This window comes from Melospiza georgiana, chromosome 1 (assembly GCF_028018845.1).
Source record: "Melospiza georgiana isolate bMelGeo1 chromosome 1, bMelGeo1.pri, whole genome shotgun sequence".
Classification (NCBI taxonomy): domain Eukaryota; kingdom Metazoa; phylum Chordata; class Aves; order Passeriformes; family Passerellidae; genus Melospiza; species Melospiza georgiana.
The window spans coordinates 67946017-67970659 of record NC_080430.1 but is presented as its reverse complement, the minus strand read 5'-3'; the positions used below and the strand labels follow the sequence as shown (position 1 = coordinate 67970659).

At 36.3% G+C, this 24643-nt stretch overlaps 1 protein-coding gene across 2 annotated transcripts in view; it reads right to left on the bottom strand.

The window, feature by feature from the left end:
- MAK (male germ cell associated kinase) overlaps positions 1 to 24643 on the bottom strand; it is a 28842-nt gene that overhangs the window by 1161 nt on the left and 3038 nt on the right. For both annotated transcript variants that reach the window (XM_058026644.1, XM_058026637.1), the window contains exons 2-14: positions 22199 to 22536; positions 20465 to 20519; positions 19404 to 19525; positions 18305 to 18384; positions 16412 to 16544; positions 16144 to 16315; positions 11715 to 11882; positions 9680 to 9994; positions 8469 to 8659; positions 7798 to 7928; positions 5759 to 5890; positions 3837 to 3911; positions 2192 to 2320 (exon numbers count right to left, since the gene is read on the bottom strand). In XM_058026644.1, the coding sequence (XP_057882627.1) occupies positions 2192 to 2320; positions 3837 to 3911; positions 5759 to 5890; positions 7798 to 7928; positions 8469 to 8659; positions 9680 to 9994; positions 11715 to 11882; positions 16144 to 16315; positions 16412 to 16544; positions 18305 to 18384; positions 19404 to 19525; positions 20465 to 20519; positions 22199 to 22299 (1804 nt within the window). In that variant the 5' untranslated portion in view covers positions 22300 to 22536. The remainder of the gene's footprint in view (positions 1 to 2191; positions 2321 to 3836; positions 3912 to 5758; positions 5891 to 7797; positions 7929 to 8468; positions 8660 to 9679; positions 9995 to 11714; positions 11883 to 16143; positions 16316 to 16411; positions 16545 to 18304; positions 18385 to 19403; positions 19526 to 20464; positions 20520 to 22198; positions 22537 to 24643) is intronic.

The following is a 24643-nucleotide window of genomic DNA, read 5'->3' as shown; positions in this document are numbered from 1 at the left end:
ACCTCTCAGAGACCCTCTTGTTCCTTTTGAGATTTTATGCCTTTTATTCCCCTCTTGCTTAGCTGAGAACTCCTGGTGTACTTGGTGGCAAGTCTTCTTTGCCCCATTTCCCATTTCTTCATTGGTTTAATAGAATTTATTCCAAGTTTGAAGGCCTTTTTTCTCTCTTAATAATTACACCCACCTGATCTCAGACACTAGCAGTAGCACAGTGCTGTATTCCTGACCTTCCTATTCACATTTCCCCTTCTGACATTTCAGGTAGTGGCTACTTCCTTGAGTTTCATGTGATTAAAGTAATTGCTCTGCTGCAGGGGCTGACATTTCTTCATGTTCATGACCAATTCAACCATTTTCTAAGTCTTTAAAATCACCCAGCCGGGACACCTTTTATTCAGACTCCTGCTATGCCTTAGCATTGTTTCCTTAGCATTCCTAAGGTAGTTTCTGCCCCTTCCATTCCTACTTTTGTATTTTAATCTTACCGTGTACTGATACTTTTTAAAATGAAATTTAACATTTAAATTGATGGGGGTTTTGGTGCCTAGGTATCATTCTGTTTTTTAGAGAAAACCACCTGGTTTTGGTAGCATTTTAACACCAGTGGATTGAACCTGTTAAGGAACAGGTGAGGATCAAGACATTTAAAAAGCAGAAACATCAAGGACCTTAAATCTGGGGTCAGGTCTCCACCTCTGAAAACTCTTTCTTTTTATTGTAGGCTGGCATTCCCTATCTTTCGTCAGCAAGTATGATTCCAGTCTATACTATCTTGGCAATAAAGGCCACTGTTCCTGGTATTTTCCTTAGAAAAATGGATCTTGTATATTACATTAAATTATTTAAATTACGGCATAATAAAATAACAGAAAAATTAAAAGAGCAGAAAACAATTGAGAGCATAACTTAGTACATTTTGGATAATATAAAGCAAGGGGTCACCAAAAATGTTAAGGTTCAAATACTGACATCGAGGAGATTAAACCTGCCATTTGCTTTGTCCTTATCTCTATTCGCATATAACTCTGAAGACTTTAAGCTAAATATGAGTGGTTTGAGTGATAGGATTCTTGTTCTTCTCCAGCACACAGAAGAGTATCTTAATTGACCTCCATCTGCCAGCCTTTCTGACTTCTACTACACATACTCCATTTCTAAATACAGATAACAATAAATTTTATCTCCTGTGGCACATCACAAGTGATTTTTTTTTTCACTATTCACAGCAGTCTAGAGAGAATTGCAGATTTTGTCCTCCTGTGAACCTCCTGATCCATGCATTGTGACAAATCAACACTCGCAGTTTTGTTTCAGCAGTGAATCAATAAAGATAATGAAGTGTAGCTCCAGCCTTTCTGGGTGGGTTTCTGATCAAGTCAGACACAGAATATGCATACATCTAAGCATATTTTATATATATCTATGTAGATATGTATGTGTGTGTGTGTGTGCCATCTCCTTCCTTCCCTCCTGCTCCAGTTCTCTGAAGCCACTTGCAAGTTCTCAAGGAGAGGAGGTAACTCAAAGGAGCATGTCAGCAAAAAGACAACATTATTAAGCAAAACTGTGTGAGATTGGTCTGCCATGGACCCTTTGGTTAAACAATTCACCATTGGTTTAGGGCCTTGCTATTTCCTCTGAAGTAACCAGAGAAGTGGGCTGCTGGGTGTGGACAACAGCTCCAATCTTCACTCACAAACTTTCTCCTGCATCCTGAGCACTGCTGTTCATCTTCTCTGCATCAGAAACATGACAATGAAGGTGCTCAGAATGCCACCAACGCTGCAGAGGATCCAAGGTAACAGTTACATTCAGAAGAGATTTCACACTGTTTTTAACAAATGAATGTTAAAAACATGACCCTTTACTACAGAGTTGTGGAGTTACGTGTTTTTACAATTCTGCTTAGCCCATCAACACTAATGAACAGTAGTTTAACAAATGGTCCAAATCTTTTTTGCACCTTTTGTAATTATTTTCTCTTTTATGTAACAAATATTAGTAGCAGTAGTTTCTCTATCAGGACAGGCTCTAGGCACCTACATGCAGTTCACTTGTATTAAGAATTTATGCCCTACAATTTTATTTACAAAACTTGAGGAAAACCAAGAGCTAATAAATCCCTTAGAAAGCAGGGAAAATTAACATTTCTCTTTGTCTTGGATATGAGCAGTAAAAGAATATTTCTTACCCGATACAGGTGCACCAAGAGGTGCTAGCTGTATCCGTTGTCCAGCTGATCCAACTTCTTTTTTATGGAAGGAAGAGGTGTGTAGTCCCAATGGGTTGTAAGCACCACTACTTACAAAGCCAGGATTTCCTGTTGACATTGCAGAATTTTAGAATTTTCAGCTGCTTTCAGAAAACTCTGCCTACTTTTTATACTCACTTCATATTATATTTGCAGTACTACAAGAGTGCCAAGTATGCGTGTTCTTTAAAAACTCCCTAGTGCTCATCTCTTGAAAAACAAACATTCTTTCATTGAATTCATTCTTTTCTTTTTATATAGTTGGACCCTTTTCAGCACTAGCAGACAGAAATTCAGCAGGAATAAAGACAAACAGCAGGATGAACATTTCCTTAGTTCTTCCACTAAATTTAAGACCACATAGAAAGGTTTTCACTGAGTTGCAAAGAAATGTAGGATTTTACCTTTTGTTTACATCTACTTGCTTTACCAGAAGCTGATTTAACTAGTGCGCAGTATTAGTCTTGTAGTCAACATGTTTGGCCTAAATCTATTGAAAATAATGGAATCCAACATCTCTTGTGGAAAGTGGTGCACCGCTTCAAGCTGACTTTGACAGTTCCCACAGTTAAAGGCCTGCTATACAAGTCAGAGCAAATGATCCTCTCTTTAACCCTGGTTATAATTCTGTTTGTGCCTAGTTTTGGTCCATGTCTTTCTTTAAACCAGCACTACCCTGGGAAGGCTGACATTACCATTCTCATGTGGAAGCTAGGAAGCATTGTGCATGTACACACAAAATTAGTTCTGAAATTAGTGTCCACTGGAAGAGCAGTCTGTTACAATACTTACTCCCTGCTCCAAGAAAATTCCTTACCATCTCCATGTCTGTCATCATTTGGGACAATGTTAAGACTGTGCTGGCATAATGTCCAGAGAGAAATGCTTTTCTCTAGTGGTAAGGTTCTGTGTTCAGTAGTATTAAGTTTATTTTGACCTTTATCATGTGTGAGCATATTCATCAGAGCTTCAGTGGTAGTTACAGTAAAATACAGCTTCTGCTTTACCAGTTTTTCTGTCTCCTAAATCTTTGGCCTTTGGGCAATCCCATAATGTTCCTCTTCACACAAACACTCCCAGACTTCTGTGATAATTTCAGAGAAGTGGAACTATAAGGCACAAACTAGGCAGCCTGGAATCTTGTGTTTCCTCCCTTTTACTCAAAGGTAACTCCACCAAAACCTGCACAAGCACAGCACTGTAAGATCAGTGGAACGAGCAGAGAACCCAAATGCAGGAAAAGGTGCAAGTCCTGAGTGCTGTCAGGGACAAGCCATCCCTCACCATTATCCAGTGACCTGCTGTGGGTTATGATTAGGGTAATAAAATATTCTCAGCCTTCTAAAGCACAGTAAGTTCCAAGAATCCAGAAGAAGCCTTTACATCACTTCCACAAATGCCTCCCATGCAAAACCACCACATTGCCATAATGAGGAAAGCAAAGTTTGACAAAACAGATTGCAATTAAAAATGGCAGGATACGATCATCAGGAACCTGTGTTATAAGTGCAATTTTTTTTACAAGAAACTGTAAAACATAAATAGGAAATGTACAAAGAACCAGGATATAATTGCTACAATTTACCTTTTGGATCTTCTAATTTTTCATTCAACCTTTCTTTGCATGATAGCTTTTCAATAGGTATAATTAAGTTCTCATCTGTAGACAAGGAAAATTAAAGGAAGAAAAAGATGGAAAGACAGAACTTCAGAAGAAGGGTATGAAGAACTAATTTAGGTCATATAAAAGAAATGAGGAAGGAAAAAGCAAGCAAGAATGAATATCTGACACATTAGTAAGTAAAATGTCTTATCCTTGTTTTCTTGAGCAGAAAATGTTACTCCAAGAGGTTACTTTACAAGGCTCGTTCTAAATATGCACTAACAATGTGATTTTCCAACAATGCAATTACATTCCATTTGCAATTTTAAGGACTTGGTGGTATCTTCAGAGTTGACTGATCATAAACTTAGAATCCTTCATAAATAAAGCATTTGTAACTATTTGCTCTTATCTTATTTTGCCTTAGAGCAATGTTGTGGCTGATGAAAAAAAAAGCCCACTTAAATAAACTATACATAGTTATTTAAACACAGCAGCGTTGACTTTCCGACTGTCAATATGAAAAGTGAAAAGATACAGTTTACATGTATTGTATTCCTGTGATCCATCTATTCTGGTTCCATGTGTTTCTTAAGTGTTGCTATCTCCCCATATATGAAACAACACATACAATTTACCATACTGATGGAAATACCAAGTATTTTCCAACAAAAATGAATCAGTTTTAGTTCTTTATTTCTTTAAATTCTTGGTAGAAAGACAAATGCAGGATTTCTACCATTAGCATTCATTCTAATTTTATCTTCACGGCAGTTCAATAGGTAGATGGCTAGCCAATTGATGAAAACTTTTGGAAGCAGCTGTTTGCTTTTCTGTGCCTGATTCCCTTGCAAGGTTATTTATAAATAATTTACTTCTGAGGCACATGGATACTCTATTTCAGAAAACAAAAAAGATTTACAAGATGATACAAAAAACCTCTTCTATTTCATAATAAACTCTGGTAGGTGCTGTTGTTTCTCCACTTTCTAAAATTTTGCACATTAATTCAAATGAAAAACTTCAGCTTCCCTGACTTTCAGAGGGGAAAATGAGGTTTGTTGACACTGCAGAATGGCTACCAAAGTTCTATTAAAAAGGGGTGCAGCATCTGCATGTAAACAAACCTTCTGAAGTTCTTGCTGTACAAGCATGTCAAGATGGGTGGTTTATTGGCACTGAAGTATTTGGAGATGACTCTTGCTAGCGGGACAATGGCTGCAGAGTTGTTAACCAGGTAACCTCCCATAACAGGGACAGTGTACCTGAGTTATAGGGCTTGGGGGTGAGAAGACACATTTCAGTCCACATTCTGATGCTTTCCTCAGTGAAATCTTAGATAAAGTGTTTACTAGTGTTGGACTTCACTCTATACAATGCTGATAATAGTGTTCTTCACAAAACATAGTCTCACTGGAAGTTCCTTCCTGGAAATAAGGGGACTTTTCTTGCAGCAAAGGATTTAGGACAAGGCCAGTAAATTGACAAAAGACATGTCTAGAATATTAGGCAGCACTTTTATTATATGAGCACACCACCCACCCTTATGTTTTCATGGGTGAGACTGCTGTTTGATAGTGTTCCATGGCATAGGGAGCAGGCAGTAATGAGGCCAAACTACTTGCTTAAATACAGTAAAATAACGGTCTCAGTGGATTATGTACAAAATTTATCTTGACACAACTTTATAAATAGGGGCTGGTCTGTACCTTCTTAATGTTCTGAAAGCAAAATACATCATACCACATATGAAAAAGTTGGGTTTTTTAAGAGTCTTTCACTAAAACAAAAGGAAAAAAAAAGAGTCTAGAACCTAAGCTTAACTGCAGAAGTTAAACCAGATGGTCTTAACTAAATTAAAGTCTGAGGAGATATAATGTGACCATTTTCAATTACACTTTTACCTGTAGTATTTCTGCTGTAAGTCACTCCTCCCCCAGCATTTCCTAGTGATTTAGCAAACAATTGGTTGTTCCAGGCTCCATGTGATCCTTCTTTATTGACTGCTGCTAAAGAGACATTCTTTGGGTTTACACCTTAGAAAACAAATGACAGAAAATGTTAAAAAAACCAAATTTCAAACTTAATTCAACTAATAAATTACATTTCTAGAACAGAAAACCAACACTGAACCATTTGTCTTATAATGCAAAACACCATTAATGTAAATTAATCATGTCCATTGATTAGATTTTTAAGCTGAACCATGAAAACCAGTGACACTAATTTAAGAACAATTCTCTTCATACTTTCAAGAGAACTTTTACAAGACTTTTCAGTATAGCTACTTGGTTTCTATAAAACCATAATCCCATAATTGATACTTCTGTTTGTCAAAAAAGGAACACACAAATTAAAAATACATATCAAAAATTTGGGTTCCCAAGGCTGAAAATAAACTATTTCTTCAAGGGTTAAGTTAAAAAGTAGGACAAAGATTCTTGTGACTTCAGCATGTTACAAGCATTACAACAGTTAGTAGGATTAGAGCACATGAAAGCAGCTCCCAGATCTACTGGTTGGAGAACTGAAGTAATATAGATAAATAATAACAATGTTCCTTGGACCTATTATTCCCTTAAATGTTGAAATTAATTATTTTTTACATCTATGCCTCTTTCATTGAAAACCATGGAGACATTAGAATTGTGTTAAATAAAACATAAGAAATACAAATGAGTCTTTTATTTGTGTTACCTTTAGATACGGAAGTTCCTCACTCTTTATATTTTTCTTTTTCTTTTGGACTTAAACTGTTAATTCTCTGAGCATCCTATTTAATATTCTAGAATTGAAGTCATCACTGCCCTAATGAGTTCCTGACAAATTAATCATATGTTCTATCAAAACAACTTGCCTGACAATGGGGAATTCCTCTGTGAGCCACCTAAATTCTCAAATGTGGATTACAGAAGTCATACTATGATTACTGTAATTGTACAAACCACCACAGTAACAAAAGATACTGAGACGCCAAGAAAATAATTTGATTATAGAATATATTCAATACTAACTAAAGGAAACATTATCTTTGCTTTCTCCTTTCTATTCTCATTCCCAGTAATTAAATAATATAATGTTATTTTCCTGACAAAATCACTCAGATTTAGACTAAGATATCTATTTCTAAAGAAGGATGACTGCCTTGAGAAAGGAAGTGAGTGTATGAATTCCTACCAGTGCCAGTAGATGGATATTTCTAAACACTTTGTACAAGGAAGGGGACTGTGTTTATCAGAACTTGTATGTTCAGAAAACCCCAAACATCCTGACAATGCAAAATTGGTAAATATGTGCTATATAAAATCATAGAATGGTTTGGGTTGGAAGGGACCTTAAAAATCATCCGGTTCCAATTGCCCTGCCATGGGCAGGGACTCCTTCCACTAGACCAGGTTGCTCAATGTTCCATCAAACCTGGCCTTGAACACTGCCAGGGATGGCGCATCCACAGGTCCTCTGCACAATCTGTCCAGTGCCTCATGACCCTCACAGTAAAGAATTTCTTTTGTATATCTTTTCTAAATTTCCCCTCTTTCCATTTGAATCCATTACTCCTAGCCCTATCACTACAGTCATGATGAAAAACATGTATGTAGTTTCTTTAGTCCTCACATACACCTGCTCATAGAGTAATCAGGATATATTCCTAGTAATCCAAGAGGTGTTGGATTTATATTACTGAGGATTTTTTATATTACAGGTCATAAGAGAGCCTGTGCACTTTTATAGTGTACAAGCAGTGTTGAGGTCCTGCCATGTTTTCATAGCCAGGAACTGCTGCATCAATTGTGATATCTTCTAAGGAAGCCATTGAGTCCAAAACATGAAAATTTAGTTTGGTTAAGACAAAATTATTCAGTAAGAAATCTAAAGCTTAAATGTATTGTATGTAGATTGTGCACAGCTTCTATTTTCCATATGTATTGACTTTTAACCTTACCAGGCAGATATCTTGATTGGCTTATATAATAATCTTTAGCTGATGTATTTGATCTCTCAGAATCATTTCTCATCAGAATCTTGTTTTCCCCTCCTGGCTGGACACAGTGTGAAGCTTTTGGTTCTGGCACACTGAAAAATCAAAATTTTCAAACCATGTGACCAACAACTCCAGCTCAGAATACCACAAGCTGATCTTAGCCTGAAAAATACAGTGCTCTTTGCTTATCCTACTTTTCTCAGTAGAGTATGCTTCCACAAAGTAACAGTCAGACCTAACACCTCACAAGAGCCTGACCTGGGATTTGAAGAAAGAAATGCATCCAACACTATGGAATAAAAGCAAATGTGCCCAAATGGCAGAACACAGTACCATTCAATTGACAAAGGAAGTAATGTTAGTATGTCAAATTTTAGTAAAACAGTTTCTTAAATACACAACAACCACCTGAACCATATAGTGCCTGAAAACAAATTTGATTCTGTTTGGATATGTTGTTACTGGCGCTGTAACAACATAACACGCAAAGCTGATCTGCTCATGCAATTCTTGGCATTCTTGCAGAATTCTGGTGACTTGAATTTTAATAGACTTGTCTTAATCAGTCCATAAATCTACTTCTGGACACTGTTTACTAAAAGAAATTGTGATTTTATAATTGCAGGACCTACCTAAAAAGAAATTCCTTGTTTTTCTTTTCTTTTAACAGTGCAATGCTAGGCTTCTTTGAAGATGACATTCCAAATTCAGGGTCATCCAAGTCATCCCAGCTATCCACAGCCTTTACCAAAGTCCGACCCCACCGTCTTCTGCAGGTTTTAGGACCTAGTACACCATTCAGAGGGCCACTAGCTGCTTGCTTCTATTTTAAATAAATTAAAATAATAAAAGTTAAAATAAAAAAGCACTTTAATTCAATTCTAAAACTTTGTATTTTGTATCTAGTATAACTACTGACTACAGACTTTGAGGGAATTACAGAATTTGAGGGAATTTTTGCCAGTGTGTTGTACCTGTTTTGGTCATAGTCTCATTATGACTTTAAGTACAAAACATAATAATGCCAGCATGTACTTGAAGTGTAGTTCTTTTGGACTTTCATCCTTGAATTACTCCAGTTTACCTGAACTAGTGAGGTTAACATTCTGTTTGCAAACCCAGTTCAGTGCTCAACCACTGTTTCTGGCATCTTGCTGAACTCATGCTCTGAACAGTGGTAGGTGAGCTGTCGAGAAATAGAGCACAGTGGTGCAGAACACTGCTGTGCCCCCAAAGTAAATACAGCAAATAAAAGAAATATTTCTTTAACATTCTGTTTCAAGGAAATCATTAAGTTTCAAAACTCTCCTTCTATCTATCATTTGCTTTCCAGTATTCCCTGAATACCCATTATTTTTCACATACTTTGTATTGCAGTTCAGTGAGTACAAGTACAAAGCAAAATGGAAGTTACAAACCAAAGTTTACTACTAATCTTCCTAAAAATCATAATTGCCAAATTCTTGCAAGGTTAAGAGCTGGATGAATCTTTCTGGGTATTTTCCTGCATAAGGCAAGTGAAGTTCTCCCTTTCCACTTCTCCGTTGTGACAGTATTGTTGTGATTGTTTCTCAAAGGTCAATAAGTAACAGCTGTTCCAACTCCATTACTGCATAAGCATGTCACTGAGGGCTATTATGATGAACAGTGTTGTTACAAGCAATCTATTCTTCTGACTTGCTATAAAATTTTAATAAGCAGACAGTTATATCCTCACTTATTCCCTAGTTATCTATCTGCATCTCCTCTAATAAAACATAAGACAATTTTCAAGGGATCACCTGGCTGAACATCCTAAGAACTTTTAATAAAACCATCTTTCTAGTTATTGAAGACAACTTACAGGCGATGAGTCTTTATTGATCATTGGAAAAAGTGGTTGTGACTGTGGCTGCTGCTGCTTTGGTACTTGCTGGTTAGCTGTATTCTGAGGCAACTGAATTTGCTGGAGAGGCTGGTGGTTAACCTTTGGCAAGGGCTGTGGCTGTGTTTTGTCAGGTAAATCAGGTGAAGACAGAGGTTCTGGCTTAGCTTCCAGTTTAGGTAAAGATGGCTTAGGCTCTGTTGGCTGAACTGGTTTAAGAGGAGTCTGCTTCTCCAGATACTGTGGGGGAGGTCCTAAAATTTGGCCAACTTGAAAGTAAGGGTGCTTCAAAGCCTGCAGAGGAAGATATAACACATCAATTTTAACTTCAAAAAGTTGACTTTGGTAACCTCATCAAGGATCTAAGCAGGTTACTGAAACATTTGAGCAAGCTTTACAGAACAGATGGAAGGGTAATGAGATCATATGTAAAGTGTATATTGAGAACTGGCAGTTCTGTATTTCAAACTCTTACATAACTTAGTAAGTCTGATCCACTTGTATATGTAACAGCAGTCATATCCTTTTGTTCCCTTCTTTACTGCTAGGTGGAGGTGCATTATACATTTAACACCATTCTATATTTATGCAGTAACAAATTTCTCTTTTAAAGAGGTAGATCCCACTACTTTTAGCACATGCTTGATTTACATGTCTCCACTGCTGACTGTGTTTTAGCAACTCAGTGAATAGCCTGAGTTTTTAAATTAAAAACTAAACAAAACTAACAACAACAAAAGCTCCAGAAGTGAGATGGTGTATGGATTCTACAATTAGAGAATGTTTATGAGCATTTTTCTTATCACCAGCTTTTCCTTTCCTTTAAAATACATTCACTATGCCTGCTGTGCCTTCATGGTGTTTATTAAGAAAATATAGTGTCTGTCTTAAGGCAGATGTTCATTTGATCCTTTCCTCTGACCTTTCCATGTCCTCTGTTAAATGCAGAGCTCGGACACACCTTAGTAACACACCTCCCACTATATCAAAGCAACCCACTCTGTTAATCCTTCTGGATAGGATCCTACTCTTTGTTAGTTCTCAAATGCATGTTTTGCCTCAGCTGCACTCAAGAAAAGCTGCCTTTGAACACACTGCCATGTATGTGCATTAAACTCTTCCTTTTGACTGTGGATTACACATCTGCTGCAGCTGCTTCCTCGATAACTCACCTGGGTAAAAGCTGGTTATTTGCTTTTATAAAGCACCATAGAGTGTTTTGTGTAGAGGTACATAGTACTAGACTACAGATAGATCTCCATCTCTGTACAATAGACATGCTTTATAAAGTGGAGAGGAATGTTTGCTTTATTTGGTACCATCTGCTTAACTGCTTCTGAATCACTTGCAGTACATCGACCTAGGGTAACTTGCAATATGTCATTTCTTTCTCAATTTTATTCCTCTTTTATATGTTCTAAATAGGATTACATTAGGTAAGAATAGTAAAAAAAATCCACAGAATGTACCATCTTTGGTCCTTGAAATATGTGTTTTGAAAATTAATTTGGACAAAAATTGTGATCTTTGTGACCTATTGGCATGTTCTTCACAAAGGTCTTTCTTTATCACTTCATACAACTTATATTCCAAGTAAAAATAAGCCTTAGGTCTTCCATTCTGCATTCCATCTGTGGCTTCACAAAAAACAAAGTTTTCAAACTTTTTGGTACCTCCCTTTGTACAGATGGGGAGGAAAACAAAAGTGGCAAAGTGATGACAGGCACAATTGAAACATTTGCACCTCAGCTATTTCTCTGTCCTGTACAGAGAGAATTTAAGATACACAGTACAGAAGACAATATTGCAGAAATAACTGAAGAGTTTCTGATGTCTGCTGAGCCAGGTTTAGAACTTTCTCTTCTCATCACTTAGTCTCATTCCCATCAAAGTGTTCAAAATGAGGAGACATTTATGGCCATCACTATTATGACAATCAATTGGTCTCTGTATCAACAATTTTTTAAAATGCAAGAAAATTCAGTCTTATACTTAATCATTGATGTGCTCACACCTGACTTGCTGTAGGTCTCTTCTTTGGATTCCAGTTCAGCATATCACTCATAAGCTGTATTGCTTCATTGCTTGCATTTGGGATGAGAGTTTTTAGGCTTATAGGGACACATTGTGGGAAACGGAAATTCATGGCAGAAGCAAGGTGGTATCCTTCTGTCCAGTCACTCTGTTTCAAAGGAAAGAAAAATCAGCACCAAAAAAGAACAAAGATGTATTTAGATAAAATTTAAGGCAGCTTGAGTCATGTTTGGTCTGCATGGCTCCTTCCTTTATGGTCAAAAACAAGCATTCCTGTTTTCCGTGACAATTATTACAACACTGGTGAATGCAGCATCAATCTCCAATGACAGTCCTCCTGAGGTCTCCTGTAGCTACAGGTGGAACCATCACCATGGACACATCCTATCTGAAGGAGACCAGAGTGCAGCAGTACCAGAAATGCCACATCCCATTTGCCACAGAAATGAGCCCAGCACTGACTTCAGCATGCCCTCTTTATGGAAATAGCAGAGGCAAGGCCCCTCCATTCACCATGTCCCAGCTGTATAACCCTGATGCAGCCTATACAATACAGCACTGATCCACCATTATGACAGTCGATGATTAAGTTACAACCAGACTTAGTATGGTTACAACCAGATCAGTGTTGCAACAATAAAAAAACATGATCACCAAATAAACACTTTTTAAAAAAGTGTTTAACTTGCTAAAAGTAAACCTTGAAGTCCTTCATTGCTTGATAACTGCAATCTTGTAATACAGAGCTACAACATTATCCAAGACCTCAACAGACCTTTTACTCCACACCCTTGTCCCTTCCTGACAGGTGTTAAGTCTCAAAAAGCTTCCAATTTCTGGCAATCCCCAGCCAGATTATGCAGATTACTCCAGAGAGTAATCTCCTCATGATTAGGAAAATGGAGGTTTCTCGTACAAAAATAAATTACCATTGTTGAATGTCCTGTCATCCATGGATACCAAGAAGGACTATCTGATTCTTTCCTCTAGAGTGGCCTTTTTAAACATTGGAAGGTGTATTTCTTTTAATTTCTTCCACTCTTTGTTTGTACAGGCTAAAAAAACCCAAACAATTCCTAAGGTCTAGGCTTTTAAAGTTTTATTTCCTCTCTAGACTCTTGATTTTTTTTGTCTTGAAAACTCTAAACTGGATATAATATAGCAAGAGAAACAGAAAGATTAGTTCACATGTTAATGGGCAATACTTCTTTTTCTACAAATTGGTATGGCATTTGTCTTTGTCACTAAATACTTCCTACGGCCTCTCCTACAGATGTGTTAGCTGGATGGTGATCCACAGCTATTCATGTAGCTTATTATTCCTGCCTAAGTACAGCATTCTGTGCACTACTGAAAAAATTTCTTTAAAGCTACATCTCTAATTCTATACATAAAAAAAAAAATCCTTCTAAATTCCAGTCTTCTTTTCTAACATAATTCTTCTCTGCCTGCCATCTACTAGCTTAAGCAGCAAAATCTACTCCATCAGACAGCCTTCAATACAATTTTAAAAATTTAATCAGAGGCAGAACCACTCAAGTTTATTCAATGAACCTTTTGAATAAGAGACAGTGAAGCTTACTGTCTGGACAACTCTTTCCAAACAGGTATGCTCTCATCCTGCAATTTGTATAGAAATATGCTGCTGAGAATGTTATGAGGGACGGCATCAGAAACCTTACTGAAGACAAGGTATGATATTTGTGCTCTTCCTCTGTCCACCACGCTTTTCGCACTGCTACAGGGAGAACTGGACTGATTTGATACAATTTGGTCTTAAAGTACCATGATAGCCATTACTCATCTTTTAAAGTACAACAGTTTTAGCTCTGTTAGCACAGTCCATGGTAATAAAAAACTCAAATATTATTATAAACCACATCTGTTTAAGATAAGTTTCAAGATTTCAAGTGACTTCCTCTTTCACCTCAGAGAAAAAAAACCTCAGAACAAACCTCAGTTTGTTCATTTAAATCAATGGAGAAAAACTTCCCTCCTTCACTGCATTGCCCTTCTTTATTAAGTCTGGTGGCATTCTGTCTGCTAGAAATAAAGGAACAGTTTACAACAAAGTACCAAGGGCTGCATGTTGAACTGATGAAGCATAGGGATAAGGTGAAAACAGTACAAGAGCAAAATGAAAAATACACTTCTATTAAAAAAAATTAATTTGCAATAATTTAAAGTGCCATTGCCAACCTTCAGCTAATGAAAAGGCATTTCATTAATCTCTGCTATTGAGGTTGTCATCAATTTTTTCATTAAATTCTCACAGGACAAGTGCACCACCACTGGCAATACTTGAATGGTGCAATTTAATTTATTTATAAAATAAATAAAGCAACTTAATTTATAAAATAAAACAAAAACGTTACCTGCCACTATTTAAAACCCAGATTCACAAAAGTCATTGGTATGTTGTTATGGCCTTAAGCAAAGGAAGGTAAAATGGAATGAAGATAGCTCTTGGGCATAATTCCTGTAATTCATTATTGTGAGATAACAGAATAAATGAAAATGAATGTCTGAAAAAAATAATATTTGTAAAACTATCTGCAAAATCAGACTATTAAAATAACTACTTATATTTTTCAGAATATAAGTACTTGTAACAAGTGCATTATTTGTTGTGGTAATTCCTATCATACTATTTAAGTACTCCTTTTACAAAGTAATCTCCTTGAAGAATGCCTTAGCACTGTTGTAAGGAGAGAAAATTCCCAAGTCTGCCCAGCAGATGACACAATGTAATTAATTATAGTTTCCTGATTCAAGCAGGCTGACTTAAAATGTCCTAACTCTTGGGGCCTTTAAGGGAGCCTACAATTTTTTCTGGAATATTCAGCTTGTAGTGGTCTGTGCTTTCCCAAGCACTAAGCTTTCTAGTCAGGGAATGACAGACTCTAAACAGTCACATTTGCTTCTGTTAGCTCCTTGTAAGGTTAGAGAAAAACCACAGCAATCAGCTCAATGCTTCTGTGCTACTGCACACAGTGAAAACCTCTCTCTCTGATCTCCTTGCATTTCAGAGCTTGTTTATGCTGTATATTGAAAATGTTCCAGAAGCCAGCATGGTGCTGTCTTTCAGACAGTCTTCATAAACATCAAAATGTTCCTCTTACTATCCTAGATTTGTGATCTGCTTAAGAAAGTTCACATCTGCATTTGAAAACTCAAGTCTTAAAATACTGCTCCTATCTGCACATTATTCCTGAGGCACAACTCTGTCATACTGTTTTACACATCATACCAATTTTCACTGAGTCCTCCTGATTCAATTTTCACTTCCACAACATATCATCCATAACTCTCCACCTGACCTTTTCCTCTTTGCTCTGTCATGAGTTTGCACCTGTTTCTCAGAATGTTCTCTTGGATGTTCTCCCACCACTTCAAGCTCTGCATGTTCCTGGCTAAGCTTAATCTATTTCTGTTTTAAGTTTTCTGTTCCTTACTTCTCTATTGACAGCAGCTTCTTTACTGGACAAGAATTACATTGTATTTTATACAGGTAGAACACTAATGAAACTGATGTATCTCTCTCCACCCTTAGGTTGTTCAGATCTAGGTGGACTGTGTTTGGTCAGTTACTCCTCCAGTTCTATTTGCACCCATAAAATGCTCATATGTATCTGCCATTTCTTACTTTAGCCTACAAAAATATTTTATAGCATATGGTCTTTTTTTTCAGTTCATTTGAAATTTTGAAAGCAACCCTATTCTTTTCTTGCATATTTTCCCATCCATTTAGTCAAACAACTTTTAAACTGAATATAATTGCATCCATTTTTATATGCACTACCAAAACTTTCCTTATAATTTTAAAAAGTATTTAGCTCATACAGAAAATAAGTGAAAAGAGTTGTTTCCTCTCTAAAATACTGCACATTTTCCCTCAATTACTTCTTATTGCTAATAATATTTATGAGACATCTGTGTTTGAGATTAAATGGTTTTATACTTTAAAAATAAGAAAAGCATAATTTGTCTTATTTATGGTAACTTGTACAAACTCCAAATTCTGCGTGCCAGCACAGAAGAATTACACTTTTGGGAAGGGAAAGCAAATTGGCTCTGGTAAATTAAATCCAAGGAGAATTCTGATTTGCTTTCCATTATAAATAGCTTTAAATAACAAAATTAAACAATTTTATCTGGTTTCCATCAGAGGAGATCAAGGCTTCATATAATGGTATGATATACAACAGATGTTAATATACAATGAAAGACTAGCATTACATGCCATAATGGAAGCTGAAAAGAAATACAGTTGAGCAAACACTAAGTCTGCAGGAAACTTATTGAAACAATAATTCAATATGTATGTTCTGAAAGATAACACTGAATATTTTATAATAATTTGATTTTTTTTTTGGTAATAAAATTGTGTGAGGTTTTTAAAGCCTCACCTTCTTTGGAGTCCCTAGGACTTGGCAAATTTTGAAGATTTCATCTACTTCACTTGTGCCTGGGAAAAGAGGTCTGAGTGTGTATAACTCAGCCATTATGCTGCCAACTGCCCATATATCAATAGGTGAGCTATAGACAGACGATCTCAGCAAAACTTCAGGAGCACGGTACCTGTGAGGATGGAGGGAAAGAATAAATAAGTTATATAAGAATGGTAATAGGAGGGTAATTAGTTAAGATAATGCATTCAATTCTTGATATACTTACCACCTGGTAGAAACATAATCTGTGTAAGGTGGCTGAGATCTTAGTTCTCTAGCCAACCCAAAATCTGCAATTTTCACAAGTTCTGGTCCACTACAGAGAAGGTTTTCAGGCTTCATATCCCTATGAAAAAATCCTGTAGAAGACCAAACAGATAAGAGCTGCAAATTATCATAGAATCACTTCTTAAGGAGCAATTTCTAATAAGAGTAATCCAGTATTTACTTTGGGATGTTTTGGAATAATATAGTGGTTTTCAGTCTTTTTTCTTTTTTTTTTTTTTTTTTAATTCAACATAAAATAATTGGAACCCTCCCCCAACAAATGCACACATTTTCCCTCCAATGATTATTACACCAAGTGTTCTTAAATTAACAAATGTAAACTGTCATTAGCACACTAAGGAAAATGAATTGGCTGGCAGCAACATCAAGTTAAAACCAGTTTCAGAATGAAATCTTTTACTTTATCAGTTTTGGATAATGGAAAATTGAGCACCTGACACACTTACTTGATTAATAAAATTGCTTGAATGATTTTTAGCTAGTTATTTATCATTGTGACAACGATTTGGAGATACAGACATTTACAGGATATCCAAATCCTGCTCAGAAATGCTTATATTAGTAATGCAGGCACATAAAGCTTCTTCAGTGTTTGCTGTTGGCTTGAGGATCTCTATATTTGGGCAATGGTTAAGTCACTAGGCAAATCAATTCTGCTGTTTAATTGGAACACACAATTTGTTATGTTATCCATTAATTTGATTGAAATCCACTTGCTAGAATAAAGCACTTAATTTCTGCATGCATAAATTGAAAACAACTGTAAGAAATTCGTTGAAATTATTACAGTGAAATGTAAATGTTCAAATTTATCATACCTGTTATTCCCTTATACACTTGTGGTCAAATCAAGATATTAATATTGTAACTTAAAATTAGAAGCTTTTTTAAAAAAATCTAATTTTCTAATTTATTTTGCAGAGAAATGATGTAGGAAAGGAGGATGCTAACAAACAGTATATGATCCTGATTAGAAGGACAAGAAAATGTCAATTTCTGGGTATTTGACACTACTAAGTAATTATTCATTTAATTCACCAACAGACCTCTTCAGGGTACATTAAAAGCAAATCAAACCATACTAGGAACACATTTTGTTTTCAGCTAATGTTTTATTGTCTTTGGAAAGTTTTAAGGATACCATTGTGATGTGAAGAAGAACTACAAAATCAAAAAGTTGAGCATGAGAGTGAATTATTACCTTTTTAAATGCAATACAGTTCACAGACAGATATTAAACATGAGCTTTAGGAGTTTTGCAAATACTGTGAAACTTTCTATTGTTGTGAGCACACCTCAGAGCTCTTATTTAGACTCTTCCTGTAATTCCTAGAAACATCCAATTTACTAAAATATTTAAATCCAGGTTGTATTTGATAAGGATACTCTTTGAATTTCTTAGTGAACAAGTTATTTTAGTATTTTTTATATGTAGAGTATCATGTTAGTTATAGTATCTCAACAAAAGAGTACTTAGGTATTAATGCTCCTCAATTAGATCTTTTTGAGGATGCAGAAGTGATTAGTACAGGCGAGCATATAAATTTCTTTAGTTTGTTCATTCATCTACTAACTAAAGTAGAAAAAACTACTGCACAGTGTATTAACAACATCCAGTGCTTTCCAAGAGAAAGAGGAAAATCCATTTATGGGAAAACAAAGAGTAACTTCAGGCAAAGTTTAAAACTGCACCACACTTGAAACAGGTAACCATGATTTTATCAGAGATGATTAATAGCCCTCATTAGGTTATTTGATTCATGTTATTTCTGTGCATGATCTTATTTTCTAAAAAAAGTGCTACACAGTTAAACTCTAGTAGGAAACCTACCATGTTTGTGGATGAAAGCCAGGCCTTGCAATATCTGATACATCATGTTTCTGATGACTGACTCAGGGAAAAATTTGTTTCTGTGAAGAAACAAGGTAAAAATGTACATAATTCAGAAAAATAATGTGCCTTCAGAACATATATGTTTCTTTATTTTGCCTAACACATCACGAACACAAGAAAACACACCCATCAAGTCAAAGCAAGAGAGATGCAACTCTCATTTCAAAACTCTCTTGGGCCTTAATCTCAACCACTTCAAGTGCAGCAGCAGGACTTCTGTGCTGAGATGTTCATGGTGCTGTGTTTGTAGAAGCTGGCTGGCCAGCAGTGTGCTGGACCAGGTGGGTGTGGAATGCACAGTGCTGTAGCAAGGCAGAGCTGGCACAGTGCAGCACAGGCAGGTGCATTACCCAGCAGTGCCCTTAAGGGAGCCCTGCTAAGAGCAATTCTGCTCAGCTGCAGAGTAACATTGTGGTCATGTCACCAGCAGCTACCTCAGGATGTCAACCCAGGGCTTGGCACATTAGGAGATACAAGTGCATGACAAAATCTGAAGGAAACCCACACCAAAGGCAAAACAATTCATCAAAAGAAAATGTTATTGAAAAGGCAGGTCCTACTCTGAAGACCACCTTGCAAGCCTTGCTATGTACTGTTTGTCCAAGATTGCAACATCAGAGTTAGCCCATTCTTACAAAGATGCATCCATGCACCATCCCCACCTTAAGTCAAACCCACGAGGAAAAGTAGCATGAACAATGTTCAGCCAATCCTTCATAAATTAAAATGAAGGCTAATGAAGAAAAAAACCCATAACACAACTATTTGAAATTTCTCTCATGGTTCTACACAAAGGCATGCCAACTCTCCTGTTAACAGGTGATCAAACTTATTTCTAAAGCATTACAATATGCAGTGTTGTAACAGAGCAAAGCAGAACTCTACCCTCAAATAATCGGGTGCAGCAAATCCTGTTCATGCCAATGGCGCTACCAGAGGAGCCAAAACCAGACATCCCAAAGTGTTCTTCAAAGCAGTGTGAGAATCATTAAATAGAGCATGACAGCACACTGCTTTTCTGTGAAAAAAGACATACCTATCCTTCATTAGCTGATAGAGATTTTCCTTCATGTACTCAAACACAAAATAAAGGTGGTCATTTTCTCGTATGACTTCCTTCAATTTTATTACATTGGCATGGTTTAGCTTCTTCAGAGACTGCAACAGAGCAAAATACAGCTTCAGATAACCCCACAGTGACCTTGATTCCTTACCAGAGCTAAATTTTTACCATCTCAGTTTCTAGCACAGAATCCACACAACATATTCATATGATACCCCATTATTTATCTTGCAATCTGTTCTAAAGAAAAACAACCCAAAAGTTTAAATGAACCTCTAATTAAAAGCAAGAACTATATTAATAGTAGTTTAAACCTATTTCTAGGGATTACCTCAGAGCTGGAGTAAAGATTAGCACAAAAACCTAATTCCCTACAACAAAAGGCAAATCTGAAGCTGTAAGAGCTCTTGCTCACTGTACTGAATAAGAAAACCTGCGTAATTTTTCCCCTTATTTTTGGCATGAAACTTTCATGAAGAAGGATTATCTTACAGATGCTCATTTTGGACATACTGATTTGTATGAAGTCTCCAATAAGTTAAATCAAAAGCCCTTTAGTAGGGAGTTTTATATATGCAGAAAATCAGATGCCCAAAACATGGAATTATTTGGAATTTATGCCCAGGTTTTCAAGTGTTATTCTATCACTTGGCTAGCCAAAACTCCCAGTGCTTTCTACAGATGCCCCAAACACAAGATATATGGAATGAACACAGCTAGAAATCTGGAAGTAAAATTAAAGAAGAAGACAGTAAACCACAGAAATAAACACATCCAAAATCAATTTCTTTTCCTTTCTCAAAGATAAGAGGCTTGGCTATGAGACATGGACACTGCTTGAGAATAGTGGGATACTCCACAAATCAGCAGGACCTCCAGGAGTGCCAGCACCCCACAGTTTTGTGGAACCTGTCAGCATTTAAGGAGTTCACAGAGTCTGGCCTCACTTGGACACTGTGAGGGTAGCTGCCCTTTTCCTTCATGCAAGCCTAACCAGACACTTATTTTTAAATGTGGCATGTTCACCACTTTACCTTGACTTCTCTCAAATTCATACATTCATCCCATGAATAGAATTTTCTTTTCATTCTGAAATAAAGTCCAAGATAAAGTATTTTCAGTGAACAGTACACAATGTTTTTAGAATTAGAAAATCTAAATTATATTTTCCAAGACTAGCATTATCTATATTTTGAACTCAATTAAAAACATTCTAGCATACCCATCAGCAATATAATTAAAAACAAAGTCAGTGCTTAGAATTGCTAAAAATTTACACTGATTAATCATCAAACACTGAAACATATTTTTAGAAGAGTACAGAGACCATGTAACTCCAAAGTAAAAGGGACATAAACCCTCTTTGGGTCATTTGAATTGTGCTTTTAATAATAAAGCAAGCAACAATGACACTGCACATATATCATGGAAAATGACGTCTTTATGCCCAAGTTGCATATTCTGGGGAAAAAAAAAAAAATTGAAATTTGCAAGATATCTGGACTGCTTTCTATTATAATTAAGCATCTGACTTGACTGGTCATTTTAAAAATCTGTTTCAATATATTAATTAAAAAAGGTTTCATTTTTTTCAGGCAACATCATAGCCTCTAAACTAATTGTTATATATAACAGTGTAATACATTTATTTGTAAGTCCTGCATAAATCCAAATGTGGACATTTGGACTTGCTCAGATCTTGGGATGAAGTTGTGAATGTCATTGCTGTGTTTTGGCAAAGTTCTAGCACCTAAAGTGAAGATATTTAAAACCATAATTTAAAATAAAAAGTATCTTCAAGCAAAACCGTACCCAGTCAAGTCCCCAACTTAAAAATCACACTACAGAATTCCAAATCCTGAAATCACAAAATGAACCACTTCCCACAAAATGTTCCTTTTGCTAATAATAATTAAAATAATCAATTGGAGATTCTTTCTTTAGCTTAGATTAATATTAACTTCAGTAATAGTACCAGCAAGAGATGGTGAAACATGAAATTCTCAGTAATTCTTAAAGAAAAAGGTCAGTCAATTATATTACAATTATCTTCCTGCAGTAGATTCATAAATGAGAGAAAAAGTCCGAGCAAGTTACAATTTCCGGTATTTCAACTTACACTCTATTGCACACACTGCTTGCAATTCTCTAGGAATACAAGGGGAATTCCCCACGCATTGAGTAGAATTTTTCTTGTTTCGTAATCATCTTTTAAGGCAAGTGTGACAGTACTCTTGATTACACAGAACACAAGTTTATTAGAGCCAGGGTAACAGCCTTTATTTACCTGACCAGATTGTTGTGTTGTTTATCACTGTAGCAACACCTGAAACTTAATGCAGTACTTACAAAGATATGGGGGGCTGGGATGGGATTTCAAATCTACCTGTTAAGATCACTATTCCTGCAATTCATATAAATAAACTCCCTGATTAATCCCATTCACTTTTGCTTCTCCCTTGGTGCTGACCTGACAACATTTTCAGAAGGAAGCATGTTCAAACTGAACAAAAGCAGCATGCAATTTTACAAGCCAATTTTACAAGTAAACCAGTAAATTAAACTGATGTGCCTCTCTATTGATCAGTAACCAGAAATCTGAGTCACAATCACCTTGTTAAACATCTTAATTAAAATAATTTTGTTATGTTAATTTCCTTTTAAAAGGCGACTTTTTTCAATTCTACACAAATGGAAGACAACAATAAAGTCAAAATTGAAAATCTAAGATTTTGCAAACACCTTTACTGAATTGAGATGCTACATACCTTTTGATAGCCACAAGTTCTCCTGACTCATTGCTCCTCCCCATCAACACGCTGCCATAGGTGCCATCACCCAGTTGTTTCATAATTGTGTAACGATTCATTTTTTTACGACTCAGACAGCCAAAAGCTTATGAAATGGTAAATATATTCTGTTTTATTAAAGGGTTCTGTGCTCTTTGATTTTCTCAAGAGAAATCTTGTTCCAGACTGTTTTATGTTGGTGAATGTTTCTCATAACTCAGCAGGATATTCACTGCTCTCTTCCAAACTATAGCTGCTTTGAGATCCAGTTACGAGGAATGGGAGACAGAAGAACATGGTCATCCTCACACAGATCCCTAAAAAGAAAACAAAAAAAAAGACTAGGTAGTTTTACAGTATTTTAGAAAAGAGACACACTACTACTTGTATCAAGCAATAGCACCCTCCAAAACCATATGTGCTTTTTAAATGGACGTAAATGCAATTAGCTCCTTTAAATTTTTCAAACCACAGAAGGTACCTACTGTACAATTAGGGTTAGAGTAAGCCGAGACTGGAGAGTTGAGGTTACTGTCATAATTCCCTAGAATCAGCAAAGTGTTTATAAAGCTGGTGTATTCTGATAGAAGCCCTTACTCTGAATTTGTAGACAGCAGCAGCTTCCTGAACTATTACAAAGGCATGACTGAAGTTCTGGAAAACATAAGGACACAATTTTTGCACAGGGTGCCATGGCAAACTTAGGGTCTGAATACTGTGTTTGGGATTGGTAATACAAGCAGGCTTCCTATGCTTAAAAGTTAGTGAGGAAATAAGGTGGAGCAGCAAGATAACCACTACATTTTTCACCCACATAAAATGATTTGTTATAAATGGACATCTTGCTCTGAAGTTCACATAATTCTTAGGCATGGTAATGGCTGAAGAGTTAAGTTTATTCTTCAGTTTTGCAAGGCCTGGAGAGAGAAGCATAGAGCTTACATGCACTGGTATGGAAGATTAAATCTGAACTGTCATTTGGAAAAGAATCCATATTGAACAATGCTGAATCACCATATTTGAATCCATGCAAATATTAATTTGAATCCCAATCCAAGTTTGAATCTGAACCCCAGCTTCCACTACACACAATACTATCTGTCACCAATGCTTCAGATGCCTGATGTTAAACACACAAACTCAGAAGAGTCACCTATTTATGCTGGAGTAGGAAAAACTAACAACCTCTCATTGTACAATTTGCTCCCTGTAACCCAAATGCTAATACACAAACATTGAATGCTAACTGAATAATAGCATTCTCTATCTTTTGCCTCTGCTGTCTGAAAACACAAAATAAAACTCAAATCAATGGGAACACACTATCAGTCTACCTTTATAGGAGATTTAAGAACTCAGCATGCAACTCTCTAGTCCTTATCCTTATACCAAAATTAGCTACAGTCTGGTCTGTTCAAACAGATTAAGAAACTCTGATTCAGCTGATAACAAGATTCAGGCTTGAGATTTACAGGCCTGGCAAAATAACAACAAAACTGGCCTCTCAAGGAGTGTGAAATATCCATTCTCAAGCAGACCAGCCTGCTATGTAAAAGAAACAGCTGCCTGGACAACAGACCAATGTTTCTAAGTTGTTCTGGGTTGAAATGCTGCTTTCTCTAAATTACAACACAGAGCGTTACTCCCTGTTGCTTCTGTTAGCAGAAAAGAAATCTCACATCACCGGTCAAGATGCCACTGGCCTAGTGGACATCTCAATTTATAATCTTTGCCCCAGGCAACCTTCATTTTGTCAGGGAAAGTTACAAACAAGATTTTTTCTACACCCATCTACACCTCCCCACCCCTAAAGCCACAGCTACAGTGAAATAAGATTTCTGGTTAATAGCGTATTCTGAAAAAAGCTAAAAATCAGATTTAACAAAAAGTGACATAGGCATCTCAAATTATGATGAGATTTTAAATTGGACTTCCACATATTTAAGCAAATTGTTTTTCTCAGAGTTCAGCTTTATATCTTACTCCCCAGAATGCCTGCATGCACTATAGTCTTTAATACCATCAATAACACCTTTTTACAACAAGGCTATTTGTTGACTCTGGTAATAAGCAGATGATCAAGTGCATTGATTCCAAGTTAAGATACACTCTGCATACACATCTTGCAAGTTGTCAATGGTTAGCTCTAGGTATATATTAAAAAAACAAACCAACACAAAAACCTTGAGGGTATCCTTATACCCATTTTACAATACAGCACCACACCTAAAGGGTCAGCAATGATAAACTGTGTTTGCATTTTGTGTATGGGTGTACACAGGTGTATCATGTGAAGTGAAATGTAACAAGTTTTGTGTGCTTGTGTTTCTCTGTTTCAACAAATATCACTGAGCATTGTTTAAGGTATGTTGTTTGTGAGGGAATTTAGCAATATCTGCTACAGATGGCCCCAGTGTGAACTCT